The sequence below is a fragment of the Macaca fascicularis genome, chromosome 4 (assembly GCF_037993035.2).
Source record: "Macaca fascicularis isolate 582-1 chromosome 4, T2T-MFA8v1.1".
NCBI classification, from domain to species: Eukaryota; Metazoa; Chordata; class Mammalia; order Primates; family Cercopithecidae; genus Macaca; species Macaca fascicularis.
In genome coordinates, this window is record NC_088378.1 from 65,696,929 (window position 1) to 65,714,067 (window position 17,139).

General features: G+C 45.8%; 1 protein-coding gene and 1 pseudogene across 5 annotated transcripts in view; one reads left to right on the top strand and one right to left on the bottom strand.

Annotated features, from left to right (window-relative positions):
- Window positions 1-208: 208 nt before the first annotated feature.
- On the bottom strand, window positions 209-1,393 carry LOC141410082 (very-long-chain 3-oxoacyl-CoA reductase pseudogene; annotated as a pseudogene).
- Window positions 1,394-15,604: 14,211 nt separating this feature from the next.
- ZDHHC14 (zDHHC palmitoyltransferase 14) overlaps window positions 15,605-17,139 on the top strand; it is a 299,524-nt gene continuing 297,989 nt past the window's right edge. For 3 of the 5 annotated variants that reach the window (XM_045391336.3, XM_074037327.1, XM_045391337.3), the window contains exon 1: window positions 16,278-16,659. In XM_045391336.3, the coding sequence (XP_045247271.1) occupies window positions 16,415-16,659 (245 nt within the window). In that variant the 5' untranslated portion in view covers window positions 16,278-16,414. Of the gene's footprint in view, window positions 16,660-17,139 lie in introns of all 5 variants that reach the window. The other 2 variants (XM_005552195.4, XM_005552194.5) reach the window with 2 other exon arrangements.

Genomic DNA, 17,139 nt, shown 5'->3' on the forward strand with positions numbered 1-17,139 from the left:
GAGTTTTATGTCTGGGTCTTTCATTCTGTGATTTGCTATAATAGTATTCCTTCCTATTAGCTATTCTTGACAATATTAGTTCTATATTCATTTGAAATGAGCGTTTATATTAAACTTCAAAATTACCTCTGGTAGTATCCAGAATATATGTCAGAAACACCTAAAAGCAACTTCTGTTTTCCTCTTAATTAAGATAACATTTAGTCATGTTAATAACTATTTGAAATGACTTCAGATTTTCAAGATCAGTAAGGTGCCTTGCAGTAAGCTTGCATAGGCTGGAGCATCTGGCCAAGTTATAATGTAGTTATCAATGCTTAGTTCTTCTTGGTTTTCTTCAGATAGCGAGCCCGTGTAGACTTGTTCGTAGCCATGGTTATTTTAAAATAAATCCAAGAAGGCAGGATTGAGATTATCAAGCCCATAAGAGCATGGATCAGGTATCCATTGGTTTGGGACTGCAGGCCTACTGTTTTAATTGCAGATTCAAAATATCTCCGAAGAAGGTTTATTCAAAGTTGGCTTTCAGATTTTAGCCAGTTTTGTAGCTACAAAGTATGGCAGGACACTCTGTACAAAGATGCCCTTGCTTCTATAGTCCCCATGGAGGAACTGAGAGAAGAAATCAACACAAGTCTTGGTTGCAGAACAGATGGTCAACAGTGGGATGGGGAACATGCCTCTGCCAGCTGAGAGGTTCAGAATCGCCCCTTTAGATCTTTCCATCATGCCGGGGTACCAATCGTGTCATCTTACAAACAGAAAGAATATTAATATGTATCATTTTCTTGATCATATTGTCCAAGTCAGGAATGTCCGAAAAGTATTTGGGATACTCATATGACATTCCCACATTGTTCACTAAGACACCAATTTCAAGACCAGCCAAGCCTGTTTTAATTTTATCATAAATATCTTCTGATGCAAAGTCAACAGCAATGGTTCTTGTCTCCACTTTGAATTTTTCTTTGATTTCCCTGGAAACCTGGTCAAGTTTATCCTGTAATCTGCTGATAAGGACAACCACACTTTGCTAACTCCACACTTTGCTAACTCTTCTGTATACGATTTTCCAATTCCATCAGTACTACCTGTGACAACTGTCCATTCTCCGAGCCCTGGGCCGACCTCCACCTTGTTCCCCACTCCCCAGACCCAGAGGGCCTTGAAGAGCGAGTAGCAGATGTGCAGGGCTAGGTAGGCCACAATGCCCGTGCCAACCCAGTACAGGAAGCTGGCGGCGGGGAGAGCGCTCTCCATGGCTTTCCACTAGGACTCACTAACTTCGTGAATCTAAACAACTAGTTCTTCTAAATAAACCATGGATAAAAGCAAACATCACGAGAAGAAATCTAAGAAGAAAATTAGAAAATACTTTAAACTCTGATAATAAAGATACAACATATGAAAATGTGTGGGATGCAGGTAAGGTGGTCCTTAGAGGAAAATTTATAGTTTTAAATACTTGTATTAGAAAAGAAAAAAAAAGTTTAAAATTAATCTAAGTTTTTATCTTAAGAATCTAGAATAAGATGAGCAAATTAAACCCAAAGAAAATAGACGGGAAGTATTTATAAGATAAAAGCGGGTATAGGCCGGGTGCGGTGGTTCACGCCTGTAATCCCAGCACTTTGGGAGGCTGAGGCAGGTGGATCAAGAAGTCAGGAGATCGAGACCATCCTGGCTAACACGGTGAAGCCCCGTCTCTGCTAAAAATACAAAAAATCAGCTGGGCATGGTGGGGGGCGCCTGTAGTCCCAGCTACTCGGGATGCTGAGACAGGAGAATGGCGTGAACCGGGGAGGCGGAGCTTGCAGTGAACCAAGATCCCCCCCTGCACTCCAGCCTGGGCGATGAGCAAGACTCCATCTCAAAAAAATAAATAAATAAATAAAAGATAAAAGCGGGTATAAATAAAATAGAAAACAAACAACAGCTTACACCAACAAAGCAAAAAGTTGTTTTTCTGAAAAAAATTAATGAAATGGATAAACCCCAGCAAGAGTGATTGAGAAAAATTGATCATTCAGACATTAAGTAGATAATAACAGACTATGAACAATTTAAACTAAATAGAAAAATTCCTTGAAAAACATAGCTTACCAAAACAGACCCAAGATGAAAGAAAAAATAAGAATAACTCTGTATCTTTTAAATAAATTGAATTTTCTATCATCAACCTCTTCTCAAACAGAATTCCAGAAGCAAATGAATTGACTGGTGAATGTTACCAACCACTTAAGAAAGAAATATCAATTTTACAAAAACCATTTCAAAAACGTAGATGAGGGAACAATTTCCATCCCATGTCATGAGGCAGAAGAATCCTGAAGACAATACCTGACAAAGACATGACAATAAAAAGAAAAAAGAAAAGAAAAAAGATATCATTAACCAGTTACCTTCATGAACGTAAATGTAATTATTTTTCATACACTGTTAGCAATCCAAATCCAGCAATATATGAAAAGGACAATATATGTTGATCAAGTGAGGATTTTCTCAGAAATGTAAAGGTTTATTTATTTATTTTTTTGAGAGGGTCTCTCTCTGTCACCAGGCTGGAGTGCAGTGGCATGATCTCTGCTCACTGCAACCTCCGCCTCCTGGGTTCAAGCAATTCTTCTGTCTTAGCCTCCTGAGTAGCTGGGATTACAGGCATGCACCACCACGTTTGGCTAATTTTTGTATTTTTAGTTGAGACGGGGTTTTGCCATGTTGGCCATGTTGGTTTTGCTGGTCTCAAACATCTGACTTCAAGTGATCCACCAGCCTCGACCTCCTGAAGTGCTGGGATTACAGGTGTGAGCCACCACGTCTGGCCCTAAAGGTTTTTTTTAAGCATCCAATTATTAAGCAATGTAATCTATCATATTAGTAAAATAAAGGAGAAAAGTATGTCAATAAATGCAGGAAGAACTTATGACAAAATTCAACACCCCAACATATAAAAACTCTCAGCAAACTAGAAATAGAAGAAAATTTTCTCAACCTGATAAAGGGCATCTAGAGAGATCTGAAAGGTAACATTATAGTTAATGATAAAATATCTGATGTTTTCGCCCTAAGACTGGGAATATGCAAGGATGTCGTCATAAATTTGTTTAATATAGTTGCTGCCTTGGCATCCATTTTTAGGCCCAACTTAATTTACAGCCAAGTCATAGCCCATCACCTTTGCCCTAGTTAAAACTTCCCCGCCATGCCTGGTTGTTTTTGCTATAGCCCACTTGCTTTCCATCCCCCTAACTCAAAACCCCATACACCCCACAGCCGCTACCATTGTAAAACCGAATCATCAATTCCAGAGTCATGTAAGCAAGTTCTCCAATCGGTATTTTCCTTAAACTATCCAGTCCACACACCTAGGAGATAGTGCTCACGGACCTCAATGAAGACATAGTCTCAGAAGTCCCTCCCGACCCCCGACCCGCCCACCGGGTGAACTCCTCGAAGCCTCCAGACTCCCCATCGGCCTCCTGCAGGCACCCTTAACCTCTCTAGGACCTGTGAGTAATACGTTTCTTTGGTTTCATGCATTTTGGTTTTATTTCCTCATCATATCTCACCTGACTGATACACAGGAACCTAACTTTTCCCTCAGTTAGAGGTCTCCTAGAGAGGGATTATCTTGCCCTACGGGCACTCTTGAGTCGGGACTTGGCTGTAGAGGTGGGGCTCAGACACCAAACCAGACTGAGGACTAGCTAAAAGCAGGAGACAGCCAGGTGCGTTGTATCATGCCTGTAATCCCAGCACTTTGGGAGGCTGAGGCAGGTGGATCACCTGAGGTCAGAAGTTCGAGACCAGTCTGGCCAACATGGCAAAACCCTGTCTCTAATAAAAGTACAAAAATTAGCTGGGCATGGTGGCGGGCGCCTGTAATCCCAGCTACTCTGGAGGCTGAGGCAGGAGAATTGCTTAAACCCGGGAGGCGGAGGTTGCAGTGAGCCAAGATTGTGCCACTGCACTCCAGCCTGGGGTGACAGAGCGAGACTCTATCTCATAAATAAATAAATACATAAAACAGGGAGCAAAATTAGCTTTCAATCAGACATGCCTGCCAGTGTGCCATGTCACTTTACCATGGCACAGATGTCATGGCAACATCTGGGTGTTACCACCCCTTTTTATGGCAATGACGTAATGAACCAAAAGTTGCTGCTCCTTCCCTAGAAATATCTGCATAGACCACCCGTTAATCTGCATGTAATTAAAAGTGGGTATAAATATGATTGCAGACTTGCCCAGAGCTGTTGCTCTCTGCCTTTGGGGCAGCACTGTAGGAGCCATTGCAGAGCTGCAACACTGCTGCTTCAATAAAGCTGTTTCCTTCTACCTCTGGCTGGTCCTTGAATTCTTTCCCGGGCAAAGGCAAGAACCCAGCCGGCCATGCTCCACTTTGGAGCTTGCCTGCCCTGCATCACTCTCGAGAGACTTCAAGATGAAATTAGAAAGAAACCATAACAATAGAAACCGCAACAGATGTCTACGATTTTACTTTTTTCATTGTTCAACATAAAAAAAAGGAAGAACTAGAAAATAAGTATTTAATGCTATTTGCTGGTCTGCTTTTTTTGTGGTGGCATGGACTACTGCAATTCTGAAACCTTTTTGTGTTCTAGGCTTGAAGATATGAGTAAATGTATTGAGGATCATGGGAGGAAGAAGCTACAGATGTGAAAATTGGGAAGCATGGAATATAGATGCAGTTTTAAGTTGGAATTACAGGTTATCAGCTTGAACACACAGTGTTTTAACATTGAAGAAAGTAAACGTCTACACATATGTGTGTCTATGTTTTTTTAAAGATAGAAACAGAGATGAACAAACACATACGTATTTTCCACTAAAAGAAACTTAGGGCCCCTTGGAGAAATGACAGATTACAGGGCTGGAAAGACAAAGTACGTGGTGAGGCTGGAATATGTGACTGAATCAGATAGAAGAGAGGCAACCATTCAATGAATGTCAAATTCAATAGAGGCGGCTGGGTGCGGTGGCTCACACCTGTAATCCCAGCACTTTGGGAGGCCGAGGTGGGTGGATCACCTGAGGTCAGGAGTTTGAGACCAATCTGGCCACCATGGTAAAGCCCTGTCTCTACTAAAAATACAAAAATTAGCCAGTCATGGTGGTAGGTGCCTGTAATCCCAGCTACTCAAGAGGCTGAGGCACAAGACTCACTTGAACCTGGGAGGTAGAGGTTGCAGTGAGCTGAGATCTCCTCACTGCACTCCAGCCTGGGTGACAGAGTGAGACTCCATCTCAAAAAAAAAAAAGAAAAAAAAAAAATAAGATAGGGGTTAGCTTAAAGGGCTCATTCTAGCCAACTCTAGAATAATTTGAATATCAAAATAACTATCAATAAGAATATATTATAACCCATTGAATAAAATAAGTATCTGGAAGGCCACGCTGATATAAATACACCAGTTTGTATTGCATGGATGGTACATAAATGGGGAGAAGGGAAAGTGCTTCCTTACCGTAAAATGCCAAGAAAGAGAGAAGGAGAGAAGAAAAGAGGGAGGGAGAGGGAGAGGGGGGAAGGGGGAAACGAAGGGAAGGAAGAAGGAAGAAAGGGAAAAAATTAGAAATTATAGGGTGAAAGTTTGATGAAGAATAAGATATTTACACAATTTCTGTCTTTGTAAATATTATTATTATTCTGAGATGGTGTCTTGCTCTGTCACCCAGGCTGGAGTGCAGTGGTGTGATCACAGCTCACTGCAACCTCTGCCTGCTGGGCTCAAGCATCCTCCCCACTAAGCCTCCTGAGTAGCGGGGACTACAGGCACGCGCCACCATGCCTGGCTAATTTTTCTATTTTTTTGTAGATACAAGATTTTGCCTTGTTGCCCAGGCTGGTCTCAAACTCCTGAGCTCAAGTGACCCGCCCACGTCGGCCTCCTAAAATGCTAGGATTACAGGCATGAGCCACTGCACCCAGTCACTGTCTTTGTAATTGTTAATAACAATGGAAAAATGGAACTTTATATTGGAAAAACCTGGTGGAGCCACCTTACCCTAATGATCAAAATGAACATCATTAATATTGGGACAACCAGCATCGTGTGCCTTTTGATATGGTACTGAGAAAGACACAGCATTACTGCATTGGTCCTCCTATCAAAAATGTATAACCTGATTTCTGTCCCCAAGGCATCCAAATGAGCTAAATAAAAAGGTGGAGAAAAATCCTAGCTTATTAGGAAAAAAAGTGTATCTGTGTCATCCCAGAAAAGATGTAAGATAAAGTATGAGTTACTATGTTATTTATGTTTTGAAATAATTTTAAACCCAGAAATGAGTCTGTATTAGAATAAATTAAAATGTCTCTTAAGGTGAAATATTACAGGAACAACAGAAAGTTATAAAAATGAGAAGTTTTAGAAAATGTATTTGCACTCTTTATCTTATTGAATTATCTATAATCAGGAATTATCTTAATATTTTTACACACAAATTGAAATAATCTTCAGATTTTCTTAATGTAAAGTTATCCAGATGTTTGTAGGAGAACAAAGACACACACATTTTTTTCCCCTGAATGTAGCAATCAGGCTATTGACCTCCTAAAGAAATCCTTGTGAGTAAGTAGACACCCCCATAAACATCTCAATTACTTTTAGGAAGAAAACAGTATTAAATAGTGAAAATTGCTAAGTCAGAAAAAGGAAAATCATAATCCATTTAATACCTGCATATGAATTGACTATTTACAAGGCACTTTCATATATATATATATATATATTTTTTAATCTCACAAACAACCTTTGAGGTAGGTGGTTTCAGTTATTCATTCCAATGAGGTTTTTATTCCACAGAAATGCCAACAAGGATGCCAAGATGAAAGAATCACTTGAGGCCAGGAGTTTGAGAACAGCCTGGTCAACATAGTGAGACCCCTATATCTACAAAAAATAATAATAGTAATTAGCTGGATGTGGTGGCGTGCACCTGTAGTCCCAGCTACTCGGGAGGCTGAGGTTGGAGATTGCTCAAGCCCTGGAGTTTGAGGTTACAGTGAGTTATGATAATGCCACTGCACTCCAGCATGAGCAACAGAGTGAGACCATATCTCTTAAATACACACACACACACACATACACACACACACACACACACTCACACACACACACACACAAGATGCCCAGAAAAGTTTGTGCTTGGATCTGGTTTCCATGTATTTGGAAAATAAATAAACGTGAAACAAATTGGTTTTTTGACTAGCTTTAGTTTAGAAATTGCAATAGACATTTCTCAAAATCCATTTTTTACAGAGAAGACTAGAAAATTTTGAAATCCAATTTGGATTCTTTCTGATTAAGCAACATTGTTAGTAGAGAGAAGGATTTCTTTGTTTTACTCATGTCCTTTGAAGAGTAAATAACTGCTGAGTGCCCAGATGTAAGTGTTAGGAAAATCAGTGCTGGGCTCTGGCCTTTGGAGCTAGACCTGCAGAACTCAGAGGCTCACCCTACAGTGTTTTCCCTGCTGGGCTTGATCTAGGATAGTAAAATTGTTTCTCATTGCTCAAGGAAGCTTCTCCTTCTGCCATCATGTTTACTGTTCTGTGGCACATTTTATAATTAATAAACAAAATTGTTTTGGTGACATTGTATCTCTTCATAATTTCTGCTTCTTTAAAATGGAGTGCATCCTATTTTGCTTCTCAATTAAAAAATGTCTGTATTTTGGGTCAATTTCGGCCTGGGCTGGAGGCACACTCTCTAGACTTCAGCAGCACCAGCAGCTGGAAACAGCACGGGCATGATTCTTCAAAAGTGCTCTCATCATTGTGTGAGGAGCTGAGGCCCAGAAGAGCTGGTCAGGCTGGAGCAGGTATCTTGTAGTTTTAGCAATGCAGCCCCAAGGTAGTGTCGTGGCCTCAGGGAGGCCACCACGGCCTGTGTTGGACAGCCAAAACCTAGTGTATGCCTTCTCCTGAATTTAATTGTGAAGAAACATCAGACAAATCCAATCGAGAGACATTCTACAGAATAAAGGCTTCCACTCTTCCAAAATGTCAAGATCAAGAAGCTCAAAGAAAGCAGGTAGGACTGTCCCATGTGAAAGGAGATATAAAAGGTTTAACAACTAAGTGTGATGGACTGGATCCTGAATTGGGAAAAATTAACCATATACGACATTATTAATAGACAATTGAAGAAACTGTAATATGGGCTGCGTGTATGTGTGTGTATAGGTTTGCCTGTAATTATATATGAGCCTGGAGAAGGCTATACAACATGTTATTAACATTGGTTACCTGGGGGAAGGGTGGGGATGGGAAATTAAGAGAAAAATACTACAACTTTGTTTTTTAAAAAGCACACAGGATGAAAGTAGCAAGTATGATATGATTCCATTTTTGTTACATGATATAGATATATGTGTAAGTGTGTATGTATGCATAAAATGAATTATACAAAGATGGTCAATAAATCATTAACGATTGTTATTCCAAGGTGATGGAAATTTGAACTTTTACATTCTTCATATTTTTGTCTAGTATAATTTTTTTCAATGCACAGGTATTATTTTTATAAACGTACTAAAAAGTAATATTTTTGTGTTAAAAAGGCAAGAAAAAGTCACTCAGGGAACAACTATAAGAAAATTTTGAGACTGGGCGCAGTGACTCACGCCTATAATCCCAGCACTTTGGGAGGCTGAGGCAGGTGGATCACAAGGTCAGGAGGTCGAGACCATCCTGGCTAACACGGTGAAACCCCGTCTCTACTAAAAATACAAAAAAAAAAAAAAAAAATTAGCCGGGCATGGTGGCGGGCACCTGTAGTCCCAGCTACTTGGAACGCTGAGGCAGGAGAATGGTGTGAACCTGGGAGGCAGAGCTTGCAGTGAGCCAAGATTGTGCCACTGCACTCCAGCCTGGGCAACCCCATCTCAAAAAAAAAAAAAAAGAAAAAGAAAAAAAAAAGAAAGTTTTGAGGCGAGGCACAGTGGCTTATGCCTATAATCCCAGCACTTTGGGAGGCCAAGGAGGGCGGATCACCTGAGGTCGGGAGTTCAAGACCAGCGTGACTAACACGGAGAAATCCCCTCTCTACTAAAAATATAAAATTAGCCGGGCATGGTGGCATGCGCCTGTAATCCCAGCCATTGCACTCTAGCCTGGTCAACAAGAGCAAAACTCCGTCTCAAAAAGAAATAGTCTTGAATTAAAGCTTTTCTGCTTTAAACTAATATTTTCTTATAGTGCTGAGTTTATTATTATATTTTAAGCACCTTACATGTTTCAACACAAGATGTTTCCAGCTGTGCTGAGCACATGCTCAAGTGTGAGCTGACTGTCTGGGTTGGAAGAAATTGTGTCTGATTTTCTGAAGAATCTTGTTTGGTATAGAAGCTTCAGTAGTCACTTCCAGCCATCCTAGAACTCTCTGATGACATCCCTTCTGGAGATTTTGGAGTTCTCCTAGGACTGTGACCTTTTGACCTGTATGTACCTTGACTAAGTGAACTTCACACTTATTTTTGGCCCTGAAAGGTATACAAATCATGTCCTGTCCTGGAATCTGAATGTCTTCCCTTTTCACAGTGGATAAGGCTATACTTCCTCTTGGCTTCTTGAAGGTATGCTGAGAACTAGTGAGATGGGTTTGTGGAATGCTTTGAGCTGCTGAGATGTAAAGAACAACGCTCTAGCTTTGTGAATAACATAACCCCTATTGTCAGTGAATCCACTGACTCAGATGAGGACAGGGAGAGACCCACTAGAATCAAAGATACTAACAGACTGGGGAGGGCCAGCTTGTTGCTGTAAGTGCTAATGGCAGTGACAACTGAGGAGGGTGATGAAAATGTAAAGAAAGTAGAGTAATGCTCCCAGAAGGAGGTCTCGACTAATAACAGATGGGGAATTGGTGAATAAACTTCAGCTTTTTTACCCCTCAGTTGGGATAACTCTGGCAGGGTGCACACCTCGGACCTCCCAGAGTCCCCTAGAGCAGGGATTCCCAAGCCCCAGAGCCATGGACCAGAACCAGTCCACCGCCTGTTATGAACTTGGCTGTGCAGCAGGAGGTGAGCAGCGGACAAGTGAGCAAAGTTTCATCTGTATTCACAGCCCTCCCCTTCACTCACATTACTGCCTGAGCTCCATCTCCTGTCAGATCAGCATTAGATTCTCATAGGAGTGTGAACCCTATTGTGAACTGAGCATGTGAGGGACTTAGGTTGCACACTCGTTATGAGAATCTAATGCCTGATGATCTGTCACCACCTCCTATCACTCCTACATGGGGCCGTCTAATTGCAGGAAACAGCTCAGGGCTCCCACTGATTCTACCTTATGGTGAGTTGTATAATTATTTCTTTATATATTATAATGTAATAATAATAATAGAAATAAAGTTCACAATCAATGTAATGCACTTGACTCATCCCAAAACCATGCCCCCATCCCCTCACCCTCTGGTTTGTGGAAAAATTGTCTTCCAGAAAACTGGTCCTTGGTGCCAAAAAAGTTGGGGACCGCTGCCCTAAAGGGTCTGAGTTTCAGTGGTCCACCGTGGTAGCTTGCTCGATAGCACATGCTTTACTGGTTTCTCACTTCCTCACTCTTCTGCTGTGTTTTCTGCAATCCCCTCCCAAATAAACTAATTGTGCTTGGATCCTTGTCAGTTCTACTCCAGCTAGAAACATCATGTACTTTCCCAATAATTTACTTTTCTATACCCATCCCCATTTCCCTGACAGACTAACCCTTTTATATTCTTCCTGTCCAAACTGTCAAGGTCAGAGTTGCACTTTGCTACAGCCTGGGCCTGAGATTTCTCTTTGCTCTGAAATCAAGATGATTTTCTCTATTCCACTCAGTTGTTGGTTCATCAGACCACGTGCTCTTTCCATCAAGTGGGGGATATAGGAAAGCTTGAGTCAGCCATTCATACCTGGCCTAAAATCTTGACTCCATTACTTACTTACTGCAAAACCCTGGGCAAATCACCTAACTTCTCTGATCTTCAGTTTCCTCCTCTGTGAAATAAAGATAATAATCCTGCCTCATCAGGTTGTCCTCTGGATTTAATGAGCTAAATGTATAAAGAACCAGGAGATTGACTAATACAAAAATACTCCGGAGAAAAGATCATTATTTTTATAATATGGTTTTCTTGTCTCGCTGAATTTCTCATGTGAATTTCTCATCTTGTTTCCCAACCTTGACTGTAGTTTCTCTGCCACATTTACCTTCTTTATCACACTGCCCTGCACATGACAGGCACTAAACATTCATTATCAATTTTCTAAAGCGTTAAAGTGCTAAAGAAAAACTTCAGCTGAATTCAATTTAAAATAGTTTAATTGAGCAAAGAATGATTCATGAATTGGGCAGCCTCCTGAACCAGGGTAGCTTCAGAGACTCCAGTGCAGCTGCGTGGTGGAAGAGAATTTATGGACAGAAAAAAGAAAGTGACGTACAGAAAGCGGAAATGAGATAAGGAAACAGCCAGATGGTTGCAGCTTGGCGTTTGTCTTATTTGAACATGGTTTGAACAGTTGGCCACATTTGAGTGGCCATAACCCAGTAATTGACACCCGAGTAGATCACACTCTGTTTACACTTCCATTTAGGCTACAGTTCACAGTGTACAGAGAAACCTTTAGCCCAAACTTAAAATATGTAAAGAGACAGCATTAGGTTAAACTCGATTTAGCAAAAGTCGATCATGCACTCTTTCCATTCAAGACTCATTTTCGGATTATTTCTTATTGGCGAGGCATGCTCAAGGAATTTTTAGCAGGTCTTTTGACTTTTCAGTGTCCTTGTATGCCAAATAAATGTTTTGATCTCTAATTCTAGATACGCTGACATCCCTCTAGCATTAAAGTTTGGAATCTATACATTCTTGGAGGGCAAAGACGGTGATTCTTCAGACCCCTCAACACTTACACTGATGGTGGCCACAGAGCGAGGCATACAGAATTGATGCTGGTGCATACAGAATCAATTCCAGATGCTTCCTGGGTCCTGTTCCTTTTTCCCTCTCTCCCTGGCCCTCGCTCCACTCCAGCTAGACTGGTTTTTCTTTGTACCTCTAGAATTTTCCAGGTTGTTCTGCCTTGAGGACTTGGTACTTGCTGCTTCTCATCATTCAATTCTCTGCCCAACTCCAGTCTCTCCATCCCATAACCCTGCTTTGTTTTTTTGTTCTTGTAATTACTCTCTGAAATTGTTTTATTAGTCATTTATTTGTTTATTCTCTCCACCTCTCCCCCAGTCCCCAAATATAAGCTTCTATCTCGGATCTTTTTATGTTGCTGCTGCTAAAACTGTACTTAGCCCAATCTAGGCCCTGAAATAGATAACTGTAAAATAAATGAATAAACTCTACCATACTTATACAGTAGGTTTTACGGTCGTCTCTCAGTATCCTCAGGAGATTGGTTCCAGAATCACCTGTGTATACCTGAATCTGCACATACTTAGGCCCCTAAACAGGCTCCACAGAACCTGCATATAGGAAGAGTTGGCCTTTGCCCTCTGAATACTCGCATTTCCCATCCCAAGAATACTGTATTTTCCATCTGCATTTGGTTGAAAAAAATCCGTGTCTAAGGACACCCACGCTGTTCAAACCCATATTGTTCAAGATCAACTGTAGTTGGTGAGGTGAATTCTGCAGCTATCACACACCGGGTTCTAGTGAATGGGCTTAGGTGAGAGTAACCCATATAAGTGAATTAACTGCAGAGGTCTTAGTACACATGGAGTGGGAAGAAATAGGTAATCCCCAGGAAGACAACTACAGACGATTGTATCAGCTTATTTAGAAATCATATCAGCAATATCTTATTTGCTGTGGAAAATTTAGGTAACATTTTAAAATTAATTCATTTCTTTTTATTATGGAAAATGTCAAACATAACCACAAGTAGATGTGGTAGGTAAGAATAGCATAATGGACCCTCTTGTACACTGTGGTGGATGCACTCCAGGGTGCCCCCCTCACCTTAGTGTTCATGCCCTGTGTACTCCTCTCCCTTTGAGTGTGTGCAAAACATGCTTTCTGGCCAACAGAATGTTCACATTTGAAGTTGCCCCCGTGGGATTGCTTTCATATAAAATTCTGTCTTGCTTAAGACTCACTCTGGGGACTCTTCTTGCGGACCTGATGAAATAAGTGACTGTGCTCGGAAAGCCCAAGTGACAATGAAGTCCAGGTAACCTCTAGGAATTACAGGTTCCCTCTTGGAGCTGAGGACAGTCTCCAGTCTCCAGCCAGCAAGAAGCCAGGGCCCTCAGTCCTACTGCTGCAAGGAAAGGAATTCTGCCTGTGCCCGGAGTCAGAGTGGAAGCCAGTTCTTCTCCAGCGAATGTGAACGCAGCCTGGCCAGCCCCTGGATGGCAGGTGTGAGACCCTAACTGGAGGACTGAGTGTACCTGGACACCTGATCCACAAAACCTGTGAGAAAAATCTGTCTTAAGGCCACTAAGTTTGTGGCAATTTGCAGCAATAAATAAGTATACGTCACCCGAGGTCAACTATTTTCAACAGTTTCCAATTGTTTCATTTACACCTCCATGTCTGGGGCTGGGTGGGTGGGAGGAGGGGAGTGGATGGGCTGGTGTGTTTTAAAGCACATTTCAGTCTTTATATTATTTCACTGGCAGATACTTTAATACCTATTTGTAACAGACAAGGAAGAACTTTTTAAAAGCATAACCATAATGCCTGAAAAATTCGGTTTCATTGAGAATAAGAGTGGGAGTCTTTTTTAATGCCATCAAATCAATGGATCTATTATATTAATTGGACACCCACAGAAAAGGTGCTTGCAATAAACAGAATAAGAATAATACCCCGTTGATCTCATTAGCTAAAGGACAGGAAGGCATATGAGAGCTTTCACTTGAAAAGTCTGAAGCTTTCCAGTTGGTTTTTAAAAAAGTCCAGACACAAAGCACTTAATTGTCCCTGTAATATGCTTGTCTCTCATACAATATCTAAAATAATTAAAACCCAATTATTCATCGTGTGCTTAAGATCCATTCTCCTTAGACTCTAACCGGCTTTGGAATGGACCCCTGTAAATTTCATTTTTATTCAAAACTCCTTGTAATTTCATGTCATACTCTAATTGCTATTCCCATCACATTTTCCTTACTACAGGAAGCTCCTCCCAACTGGCCCTCTTGGAGAAGCCAATCTCATCCCCCTTCGACACTGCTCACTGAGGCACGCTTTGTAAGGGACATACTCAGGGTTCTGAGTTCGATGCCATCTCTACTACTTGGGAGCTCTGTGATGTTTGGCCAGTAGTTAAGCTTTCCCTAAGCTGGATACAATAATGCCTCGCCGGGTTCCGGTAAAGATTAGACAAAGAACATGTGTAACGTGCAAACTGCCCAGTACAGAGAAGGCACCGTTCCCCACAACCCCCTTTGTTGGTTCCCATCTCCCACCACCCAGCCCCAGAACGCCTGGCACCACGCCTCTCTTGCCCTTGTCGCAGGGGATGCAGGGACTCGTAGTTTCCAAGGCCTCGCGTCGTGCTTTTCCTCGGCGCCGGCCGGCGGGCGGAAGAACTACACATCCCAGTGGGCTGTGAAAGGAAAGTGGGGCTCGGAAAATCGAGCGTCCCCGCCCAGCTGCCTTCGTTTTCCGCGGCCCCGGGCTATGCCCACCTCTGCGGGGGCTCGGACCCGCAGCAAAGCCCGGGAGGGCGTGAGCGAACAGGCGTCCCAGGCTTCGGCAGTCCCAGGGTCGCGCCCGCAACTCCTCCTGGGCTGTCGAGTGGGAAGGAGGGAGGCGCGGGCGGGAGAGGAGAAGCACGCGATCCCTCCGCTGCCGAGGGGGCTCCACGGGGGAATGGAGGGAGAAATAAAGCGAGCAGATGTGAACGTCCGTGGGAAGTGGAGACCGAAAAGGCTGGGCGGCAGCAACCCAGAACCTGGCCTCCAAGGGGCTTCTACTCCGGGAGGGAGGCCGGGGCCGGAGGGGACCCTGACCGCTTCGTCTGCCCTTCTCGGCCCGGAAGCCGGCCGAGCCGGGCCTCGAGACCCTCACCCGCAGCCGGGTCCCGGAGTCAGGCCGGCCTCGGGCCGCCTCTCCCCATCCTGGCACCCGGCACCCCACCCCATTCCTCGGGCATCAGCAGAGTCCCCCGGCGACGCGACCACGCGCCCAGCTGGGGAGAAGGAAGAAGGGGGGCGCAGGCCGGGGAGGGTCACCCCCGCGCCGCGGCTCCTCAGCTCCCGGGGAGTCGCCAGGACTGGCTTGCCGGTGGCCGTGGGAATGAGCGTGTCCCGAGGCGGCAGCTGCTGCGGGGGATAAACCCGGGAGAAGCCGCGAGACTGACTGAAGTCGGCCAGGAGCACACAGCGCGGCGGGGCCGGGCGTCCAACCCCATCCCTACTCGGGCGATGGCACTGGGAACCCCCCGCGCCTTCCACAGCCCAGGGCGCCCGCCCGAGGGGACTGGGGCTGGAATCACGCTGCGCCGGTGCCCTGGCTTCGCGGGCGAGGAGGAGGAGGAGCAGGAGGAGGAGCCGCGGGTGAGGCGCGGGGCCACCGCCCACCCGGCCCGGAGGAGGCGGACCCACTCGGAGCGCCGCGCGCGCGCCGGGGCTGAGCCTTGCAAACAAGTGTCTGTGCGGTGTCCCCGCGGCCCTCCTCGCGCCGGGGCCGCTTCCTCCGGGTAGGAGGGAGCAAGGCAGCCCTCGCCGCGCGGCCCGCGAGCCGCCGCCGCCCTCGACCCGGGCATCCCCGCGCGGGGGCCGCGGACTCGACTAGGCTGCCAGGCGCAGCGACACCGGGTCGCGGTGCGAGAGGCTCCTGACAGAAAAACGTGCGTGGTTGTCCCCACCCCTGGGAGGGGTTGCCGGTGCCGCGCGCGGCCGCCCAGTCGCCAGCTCTCTCTCCTGGGAGGATCCGCCGCCGGAGGAAGGAGTGGACCCAACCTGGCCGCGGCGCAGAAGTGGCTCCCAAGGAAGCCGGCGCCGGGGCCGCCGCCTCGTGTCCCCTCGGGGCGCAGTGCTCGGGGGTCGGCGGGCCGGAGCCGAGGCGCAGCCGGGGAGCCGGGGGCTGCGGGGCCGAGCGGGCAGCCGCGCGAGGGGGCGGGCGCTCGGCGACCCGGGGGCCGGCTGGGCTGAGCCCCGCGCCCCAGGACGCGGGCTGAAAGCGACGGAGGAGCGCTGCCGCGGGCTGCGGACCAGCGCCGTCCCCCCACGGAGCGGGGCTTCTGCTATGACAGTTGGGCTCCCCGGAGGGTTAACCTGGGTGTCCTCGGCAAAGTTGTCGCCGAGCCGGGAGCCCGTGTAGGGGCCGCGGCGCCGCGGCTCGGGGGGCGGCCGGGCGGCCGGCGGCCGTCGTGGCTCGGCGGGGCCCGCGCGGCCGGGGGGCTCCTGGGGGTGTGCGCCCCCAGCCGGCTGCCCTCGTGGATGCCTCCCGGCGGCGGCGGGCCCATGAAAGACTGCGAGTACAGCCAGATCAGCACCCACAGCTCCTCCCCCATGGAGTCGCCCCACAAGAAGAAGAAAATCGCGGCCCGGAGGAAATGGGAGGTGTTCCCGGGAAGAAACAAGTTCTTCTGCAACGGGAGGATCATGATGGCCCGGCAGACGGGCGTCTTCTACCTGACGCTCGTCCTCATCCTGGTCACTAGCGGACTCTTCTTCGCCTTCGAGTAAGTGGCAGCGGCCGCTCCCCCGACGCCGCGCTCCCCTCGCGTTCCCTGTCCCCCGCCCCTCCTCGGGCTGCTTTCGTTTTCTAGAAGCCTTATCTACTGTAAATTGTTATATAATGCCAGCCCGGGCTCCCTCTTTTTTCTTTTAAATGTCTGTTTGCTTTTGGGTCCCCAGAGAGAATGCCGTTCTGGGCCGGGCTTCTGGGAGCAGGGAGGGAAGGGGTCCACTTGGAAGGGGGGCCAGGCCTTCCTGCTCCAGGTGGCGGATGGGACCCAGCAGGTGGGGCCGCCGGTCCTTTATCCCTGGGGCGCTCTCTATCGAGTTTGAGAACCCAGAAAATCAACCCAGATGTAGCCTGCCCTGGGAAGGTGGGGTGTGATAGATTCCTAAGCCAGGGATACATAGAACTGACTTTTCCCCCCTTGCTGACAACATATAGGGCATCTTCTTACGCTCAGTTGACTACATCTCCCATGTAA